This window comes from Malaclemys terrapin, chromosome 11 (assembly GCF_027887155.1).
Source record: "Malaclemys terrapin pileata isolate rMalTer1 chromosome 11, rMalTer1.hap1, whole genome shotgun sequence".
NCBI lineage: Eukaryota > Metazoa > Chordata > Testudines > Emydidae > Malaclemys > Malaclemys terrapin.
Genome location: NC_071515.1, coordinates 2,278,584 through 2,288,068, shown reverse-complemented (window position 1 = coordinate 2,288,068; position 9,485 = coordinate 2,278,584). Strand labels below are relative to the sequence as shown.

The window sequence follows — 9,485 nt, the reverse complement described above, 5'->3', positions numbered from 1 at the left end:
ACCGGGCCCGGCTGGCCGCTTCCCCGGCCCGCAGCCCTCCCGCCGGGGGAGGCCCCGCCCCCAGTTCCGCCCCGCCCCTTCGGCCAGGAAGGACGCGCCCGGGGGCGGGGCTCGCTGCGGTTCAACCGCTTCCGGCCCCGGCCCTGCTCTGGGAGACTACACTTCCCGGCATCCTCTCTGTTCCCTGCCGCCGGTGCAGCCGCGGTCCCGGCGCGGGGCAGACTGGGAGTTGTAGTCCCCACCGACCCTCGTCGCCGCTCTCCCTGCAAGCCCAGCCCCACCCCTCCAGGATCACTTTCCCGGGCCCCGCCCCTTTCCTTCTCGGAGCCCCGCCCCCGGCTCGCGGCCCCGCCCCCTGCGCAGTGCACGCGTCCGTGGCTGCGGCAGCGGCAGCGGCCGCGCGGTGCGGGGAGGGGAGTGGCCGGCGCTGCGCCTGTCTGGGCCGGGGGCTCCCCTGAGGCGGCGGGCGCGCGGGCGGGCGGGGTCTCGCGCCAGCCGGACATGGCCGCGGAGCGCGGGGGCTGCTCGCTGGAGGCGCTGCCGCTGCCGCCCGAGGTGCGCGAGAGCCTGGCCGAGCTGGAGCTGGAGCTGTCGGAAGGTGCGAGTCGGGGGCGGGGGGGCGAGTCCCGCACCTGAGCGGCGCTGCGGCCCGGCCCGGCCGGGGCGGGGCGGGGTCCTGGGCTGCCCGCACGCTGGGCCGGGGGGACCCCCGGCTCGGCCCCCGTGTCCCGCCCGCAGCGCCGCCGCCGCCGCTTTGGGGCTGGCTCGGGTCCGCCCCGCTGCCCCTGGGAGGCTCCGAGTGCCCAGTGCCGGGCTGGCCGCGCCCGCCCAGCGGCCTGAGAGCCTCGGGAGCGCCGGGCGGGGGGAGCGCCGCGGGCACGCCGGGGTGCTCGGGGCCGAGCCCGCCTGAAAGTGCGGGTCAGACCTGTTCTGCCTCGTGTGCCCTCCAACCCCCAGTGTAGACACACGCCGAAGAGATGAGCCGGGTTACTTTTCCCCCCGGGTTGGGATGATTGCTGCCCTATACGAGCTTTCGCATTGTGTTTAGCGAAGTGCCCCAAAGCCGGGCACTATGTGAATTCCTCGTGCAAGTCCCGTATGGCTGGGAAGTGTGGTATGTCTACGGTACTAAGCAGCATTGGTTAGTCATCGGACATTTTATACTATCATTTTATAGTCAGTTATTTTGGCTTTAAACAGAAAAGTGACTCTCCATAAGTTCTAGGTGGCCTGACATTAGCTACACTCAGCAACACAGTGCAATAAGGAAGTCACATTCCAGCCAATGAGCATAGCGCCAAAAGTAAAGCCCCCATACCCTTGCACCTCTCCAGAGGCCCTCAAATGGTGTTAATATTTATTTATGTAGTGGTTTCTTTGCTACAATACTGTCTGGGATACTGGAAAGTGGGAAGGTGCTGGGATTCTGCTCAGGGGCTCCTTCTTCTGCACCAACCTTTGGCTAATAGGTGTCTACTAGATTTGACGCTGCTTCTCCCACTCAGCTCCTGGGGCTGGAAGAGGGAAAGACCCTTTTCTCTCTCCCACTGTACCGAAGAGCCTCCAGGGAGGTAGTAATGTATCTGCCATGTTATTCCAATCAAAGCTGCTTGCTGTAAAATGTTCCACCTCCTGACTGCTGTGAAATGTGTGTGTGGTGGTGGTGGTCTCCTAGTTGCCTGGCAGTTATGAGGGGGTGTGGATGTGGGGTTAAGGGTCCTTCCCTACCCTCACTCTTGGGTCCTTCACCATGAATTGGTTCAGGTGCTGCCTCTGGTTCTAGTCATAGTTTTCCAGAGCAGTACCAGCACCTGTGAGTTGCACAGCTGTATGTAGGTTTCTGAGCAGCATCAGTTGAATTGATCATTTTCATTCTGGTAAGCCTTGATGTAGTTATGAGCAACAGCAGAGACTCTGGAGTGATCTGCTTGCTGGAGACTTTGGAAGAAAACATGGCATCAGTTCATTTTTGGAAGGTTTTTTTTAATAACTATGGTAAGTTGGAAGACTGAGTAGAAGTAGGGATCCTGGTGTCTTGGGCCAGGAAGGTTTTCCAGTTTTTCTGGAGTGTTTATAGACCATGATACCTTTTTTTAAGCTAAACACCTGTTCAGCTAAGAAGTGTTAAGTATGTGAAGCTGAGAGCATTGCTGTTTTTACAACCTGTCAACTTGAACTGAATGCATTGTGCATTCTTTTAAATTGTCATTAGCACGTTCGGTAAAATTGTAATACTTTTAATTTTGCATGTGTTTTTTTTACCTTCTTTGTGATACAAGTCATCCCTCTGTTCTTAGCCATGACTACACTGGGGCTTTTAATCACCATCTGTAAAATGGGTATAATACTTCCTTTCTTACAGCCTTTATCTTGTCTGTTTAGATTGAAAGCTCTTAAGGGCAAGAAGGGTCTGCATTATGTATTTCTATAGCGCCTACTACAGTTGGGCCCTGATACCAATTGGGGTGTCTATGTGCTACTGCAGTGGTTCTCAAACTTTTTTTTTCACGGACCACTTAATGATCTTTCCAAATATTGCTTGTACCATTACCTAACTATTGTAAAGCGCTTTGGATAAAAACGCTATATATAAAAAGCTTAATAATAATTGTTTTTCGTTCTACAAATAAAAGCACACAACTCATATTTTAATATCCGTAGTCTTACCTTTCTAATGCGATGGATGTGCGCGCTCTCCCCTGCCGCGGTAGCCCACGAGCTGGGGCTGGGAAGGAGGGCTGTCTCTCCCTGGCAGCCGCAGCCCTGGAGCTGGGGAAAGTTGCCTCTTTCTCTCTGCGCCGCAGCCCTGCATGTCCCAAATTCCCCCCACCCCCTGTTCTCACCCTACTTTCCCTTCCCACCTACCCCATGCCCCAAGGCCATTACCTCACCTTACATGTGCGTCTTCTCCAGGGTCCAGGCACCTAATTAGTGAAGCCACACCTGCACGGCTCCACTAATTAGATGAGTGGCTCTTCATTCTCTCACGTGCAGCCGCCCTGGCGCACACTTTAGAGGGAACTATCCGCAGACCCCCTGAATGGAGCTGGCGGACCACATTTTGAGAACCTCTGTGCCACTGTAATACAAATAATTAATATCATCAATCTCTTAGTTGAGTTGGAAGGAGAAATAAATTATGGCAAGACATTAATTTTAATTTGTCTAAAATTGATACAATTTTCATGTTTTACACCTCTGTAGTTGTGAAGACTTTGGTTGTGATTGGTATTTGTGGGAAATGTTATCTGCCCTTGCTCTTTTACCGAGTGTAGATGTCACATTCACAGTCATGTTGAACGTTGATGATTTGGGAGATCTGTTGTATGCTGTGGGGCAATATGACAGCAGTACAGTCATAAAGATTACATGTTGTGTAAGTACATTTAACTGAGAATTGTCAGTTGGCCATAATTTTTTATACAACATATTCCAGTAGAACAGGTACAGGAGAACCTCAGAGTTACAGAGACCTCGGGCATGGAGGTTGTCCATAACTCTGGAATGTTCGTAACTCTGAACAGAGCACAGTTCAGGTTCCAGATCCAGCGACACTCCAGGCCTGGATTCAGCAGCCGCTGGCCTCCCTACTCAGCCCTGGCTGGTCCCTCTGCTGGCAGGGGTGTGTGTGTGTGTGTGTGTGTGTGTGTGTGTGTGTGTGTGTGTGTGTGTGTGTGTCAACAGCTCGTCCCCCATGTGCGGGGAGGGGGAATGAGGGGTCAAAGCTGCGCAGACCCCAGCACTGTTCCTGTTCTGCAGGCTCCAACTGTCTGGGGCTGGCAGCCCCAGTGCCTTGCTGTAAGTGGTTGCCCTGGGGGTGGGGTGTGGACAGGCAGCCCAGATGTACCTACCTTTAAGATGCAAGACAGGCACATTACAGTACTCGCTTTTTTTTTAATCTCCGCTGCTGCCTGGTTGGTTACTTCCAGTTCCCCACGGTGTCCGGTTGATTGGTCAGTCCGTAACTCTGGTGTTTGTATCTTTGAGGTTCTACTGTATTAAACATGTTCTGAAAATACTTTTATTCTTTTTGCAGTACTATAGTCATTGGAGAGATGCTGAACCTAAACAACAGTTTAATGTAACACTTCCCTAAGTTAACACCCACTTTTCATTTATTAAGAATAGTTAGGCTTGGCAAAATTCAATTTTTATTTTATTTCGATGGACAATATGATGTTTACTTCTAAGCATTTTAAAATCTTTATTGATTTTAAATATTAAGTTGCCCAAAATTATGGGTTTTATGCATTTTTATTTTTATCTATTTAAATTTTCACAATTGTGGGAAATTAGAGGGGGCGTCAGACCATAATTTAATGACTAGACAGTGAGATTCAAGAAGTTAAAGCTCCATAACGGTTAACCACAAATTGTCAGCGTCACAAGTCAAAATATACAAAGACAGGTTTCAGGGTAGCAGCTGTTTCACTCTATATGCATCCGAAGAAGTGGGTTGTAGCCCACGAAAGCTTATGCTCTAATAAATTTGTTAGTCTCTAAGGTGCCACAAGTACTCCTGTTCTTTTTGAAAATATACAAAGTATCCTTAAATCAAACTCATAAGTTCTCAAGCAGCATTTTTCTCTCTTTCCCTCTCTGTACATTTCGATTATCACCAATGGAACAGTTTCTTCGTCTGGGCGCGTTTATGGTGAAATCAACATTTACTGATTAAAAACTGAATCCTTCAAACCTTAATAATAGTTGCCAGTAGTTTCTTGAATGCATATGCAGTTAACTCCTACAGTCTAGTCTGGTTTACGTACATCATAATTGACACCTGTAAAAATTAATTCTAGAATTGATTTAATAAGAAAGACACTCCATGGTTGGTTCAATATGGAATATTTGGGTTATTTTTTAAAATAGAAAAGACTGCTCTTTGTAGATGTTACAATATTATTTGAATTGCGACCATTGTACTGACAGCATGAGAATAGTGATTAGAGATGGAAGTACAAGGCACGGTTATATAGAATGAGGTAACACATTTGTAATCAAATGTTTTAATTTTGCTTACATAACCTACTAAGCTGGTATGCTTGATTTTGTAGCTGCACTTACTAAATTAGTATTACAAAATGGAGCTGTGTTGGCTTCTGTTCTGAAATACCTAACAAAAATAGGACAGTGACCGTTAAAATTGAGTCCTCTTACATTATGCACCACTTAACATTTAAAAAGTCACAAATAGGAATTATACATAACTGTTTTTCACTAATTTATGGTGGTTTGACATTACAATTAATTTCTTCCAAGAATATGTGCATATATTTATGTATTTCCTCTTGATTGCATATAACATTTATTTAATCAATTTCATATGAAGATGGCTCAACAAATCAGATTTTCTCCTGTTTTTCAACAAGACATCACTACAGTGGGTCCTGTGGAAATGCTGATAACTTTTACGGTGTGAGGAGAAATGAAAGGAGAAATGAAGAGGTTTTTAAGGTCAGGCTCGACAAAACCCTGGCTGGGATGATTTAGTTGAGAATTGGTCCTGCTTTGAGCAGGGGGTTGGACTAGATGACCTCCTGAGGTGGTCCCTTCCAACCCTGATATTCTATTCTATATTCTATTCTATGAGACTAATAACATCACTATTAAATGTTGTCCATTAAAAGGCCACTCTAAATAGGCAAATTATATTTTATATGCAAAAGTTAAATAAAATTGTAGATGTTAGGAACAAGATTTATTATAGAAATCTGAAGTTGTAAAAAGTGAGAACCCACTTTTCAATTTTTTCAGTGCTTATAAGTAAGGCCCTACCGATTTCACAGCCATGAAAAACACGTCACTGACCATGAAATAAGGCCTTCCCCATGAAATCCGATCTCCCCTTGTTCCTAGGAGCGCCCTAGCAGGGCTGGGGAGGGACAGGACTTGTTCATCCCCTGCACAGCTGCTCTGGAGGTTGAGGGGGGTGGCGGGGAGAGTTCAGACCCACCTCCAGGAACCTCCTGCAGCTGCCTCCTTCAGAGTCCAGCTCTGAAGGCAGCACAGAAGTGAGGGTGGCAAACCCGTGACCCCCCTACAACAGGTTTGCAATACCCCTCCACCCCACGTTTTGGGTCGGGACCCCCAGGTTTATAGCACCCTGGCATTTCAGATTTAAACATCTGAAAATGTGAAATTTACCAATTTTCAAATCCTGTGTCTGTGAAATTGACTATAGTGGACTGTGAATTTGGTAGGGTCATACTTATAAGGCTTGAATAACACTTTAAGACTGACAATAACTTCTCCTTTCTGTGGAAAAATGGGGTAGGTGAACTGCAAAGCAAAAATTTCACTACATTGGTTCTTTGTGATGTGTCAAGGTTTTGTATTTAAACCCTTTTCTCCACTTGTGTTACAAATATCAGGATTACCAGATCCACATTTCCTCTCTATTCTGGAGAACCTTGTCAAGCCATTCTAAAAACAGGAATAGTGTAAGCTGATCTGCAGTTCCCTTTTTCACCAACTGAGGGGAGGAGGAGTGTGGATTTTAGACTGTAAAACTGGATATCTTTCAGCCTCAGTTATGGCAAGCGAGAAGGAGATGCAGCTAGGGTTTGGGCCTTGGATATCATTATTCATGTCCTCCAAATATTTTGTCAGGGTCATTCAGCAAAAAGGGGGAAAGGAGGCCCTGATATGCATCCGAAGAAGTGGGCTGTAGTCCACGAAAGCTTATGCTCTAATAAATTTGTTAGTCTCTAAGGTGCCACAAGTACTCCTGTTCTTCTTTTTGCGGATACAGACTAATACGGCTGTTACTCTGAAACCTGATAGTCTTGTCAGTTAATTTTTTTAAAGTTCAAGGCTATTTTTATATACTGTAAAACAGCACTAAAGATTACAAAACAATTTTTTGTTTTTGCTCCAAAATTCACTTTTAAAGCCCTCTGCTGGAGGTGCTGAAACTGTTGGGATTATGTAGAACGTTTAAAAAATATTATTTTAAAAAACTAGTGGAAGTTGATGACATTTTGTTTCTTGTTGGGTTTTTAATACAAACAGTGGTTTTATGACCAAGCATACCAATATGCTAACACGGTGTACTGCTCTGGAAGTCTGTGCACACACTAAAGGAATAGTACATTATATATCTGAAGATACGTATTTAATGAATTTTTATTTAATTACTGCTACTGTATATTTAAAAGCTCTGCCTCTATATAGTAATCTCTTATTTTCTTTCACGCTTACAAAAAACAAAAACAAACAAAAACGACTTGAGAAATCTGATTTCCACCCTTCCCAGAGCCTTTTATATTTCCCTGGTTTCCCTCGAATCATCTTCTGCTATAACTTTTTATGACAGATACTTCCTCATAGAAACTCTCTGCCCACACTGATAATGGTCTTCCAGCAACAACCTTGCTACTTGGATGGGAAAGAAAAGTTTTGAGGCTCTCAAAACCTTACTCTAGAAGAAGCAGTGTTGGAATTCCCAGACCACCTGCTAGAGATGTCTTTTTGGAAGTGTCAGGCAGCCCCTTTCCACTACTTGCAGCAGCTTCACTCCTTCCTGGATACAAGAGATCTGGAAGTGGGTTATTTTTTGCTGATCTCAGGCATTGCCTACACTGGAGAAATACATGGAGATAAACATTGTTTCCTCAATCAAAAAAATTAATCTTCCTTCACAGCCAGGTGTGTCAGTTGATTGTTGGGGTGACAACATTCAGTGGCGGAGGCAAAACACCTATAGTTTATACATGGGTGCACCCTGTTGGAATAATTTGTGGGTTGTTGTCTTTGACAGCTGTTAGAGCTGACAAACTTCCTATAGTCATTATGTGTGATTTCAGGTGAGTTCAATTTCTCTTTCTAAAAATCTGTGGTCATTTGAATTTTTATTTTTTCTGTGATGTTACATGAGGGTATTGTAGTTTGTTTCTAGTAGATGTAAGTTCCTTGGGAGACCAGTGTGTGTGTGTGGCGTGGGGGGGGGATATGGCCATGTTATCAGCATGCAAGTAAGAGTTATCTCTGTATTTTGCAGAGAAAGGTGTGGGTTTTGGGAACTTCTCTAGCACAATTATGGCATCCCTGATGTAGATGTTGAAAAGGGTAGACAGATTATTTATTCTGTTCTTTCTGACATGCATGACTCAATGCATATTAATATGTTTTCAAGTAATGTTTATTTCTGGAATGTAACAATTATTTCTGAAGTCTGCATATTCATTCTTTGTTTATAATTGGCATTTGATGTATTGAAACAGTATACATTTATAAATATAGATAAAAAACAAGTGAATAAACTTCTACTGTAACAAGGGTTCACCGTGAAATTTAGCTCTTGAATGCATAATTCAACTTGGTTTGTATTTTATTGGCAATCTAGTAAGAATTTATTGTAATGAGACTACTAGCAAAGCAGTAGTATCTCTCGTGAACTGTTGCCTTGTGTATATTAGTCTGCTTTAAAATACAAAACCCTCACTACAGAACTTTTTGTGCTGTAAGAGGTTCCTCTTGCAAGATATACATTAATTTAATAATTCTCCAAGACGCTCTTGGTTATGAAGTTTACTTGTTTTTTTTTCACTAGATGATACTGGCTGTGACTTTGCCTAAATCATGTAAATGGAGTTGCTATTGCTTACCATTTCCTCATCAGTATAGTTTTAAAACACATTTACTAATACATGTAATACTAGTGAATGTGAGAGACTATTCAAACTTGAGAGGCAAGTGTGTTGCGCAAGCTGCCAAAGAGCCTGAAACTTAAACTGCCGCATCCCTGTTGTTCAAGTCCTGGGCGCCTCAAACAGAAACTGCCATTTGTGCGGTGGTGATTGCGGGGTTGCCAAATGCCCACTGGGACCAGATGAGACTGTTCAACGTGTCTCTACATGTTATACCTCATTCAGCTTTCCACCGATGACTGGCTAGGGCACTTCACCATGTAGTCCCCTCAACTCCTGTTAGTAGTTAAAATACAATACACCCACATGTGGGTCAATGAGAGAGACACAGAAACATGGCTTTTCTGAAAGAGGAAAAATTCGCAACAAAATATTGAAATCAGGAGTACGCATTAAGGACAGAATAAGGGGAAATCCTAGTACTGTCAGACACAGACAAGCTTTACAGTAAGTATTTTCAAGATTGCGCTAGTTTATCATGTTTCGCTTTCTGTCTTATGAAGATATGTGCTTCTGTTGGAGCGGAATTAATGCAGTAGTTTTTTAATTTAACATTTCCAGAAATTAAGCAAAATTACACCACTTTTTAAAATGCAAATAAGACAGTCGTTCAATATTGTCCCCTCCAGCCCTATCAGTTCAAGTTTCTCCCTTTGTGGTTAGGTTTCTGTTTTGTGTTTGCCTGACAGCAGCCTTTTGGGTCAGATCTTCTGGGAGAGAACACCTCTGTACAAAACCTTTTTGACTGAAACCTTTGAGTAGGTGTAAGGCTTCAGACACCCTTTCACCGTTGCTTACCTCTCCATAGTGGTTATGGTTGCTTATTGAGAAAAA

General features: G+C 44.6%; 1 protein-coding gene across 3 annotated transcripts in view; it reads left to right on the top strand.

Annotated features, from left to right (window-relative positions):
- The first annotated feature begins 485 nt into the window (after nucleotides 1–485).
- Nucleotides 486–9,485, top strand: part of DIP2A (disco interacting protein 2 homolog A) — a 206,368-nt gene continuing 197,368 nt past the window's right edge. For 2 of the 3 annotated variants that reach the window (XM_054043479.1, XM_054043478.1), the window contains exon 1: nucleotides 486–598. In XM_054043479.1, the coding sequence (XP_053899454.1) occupies nucleotides 502–598 (97 nt within the window). In that variant the 5' untranslated portion in view covers nucleotides 486–501. The remainder of the gene's footprint in view (nucleotides 599–9,485) is intronic. The other variant, XM_054043480.1, reaches the window with a different exon arrangement.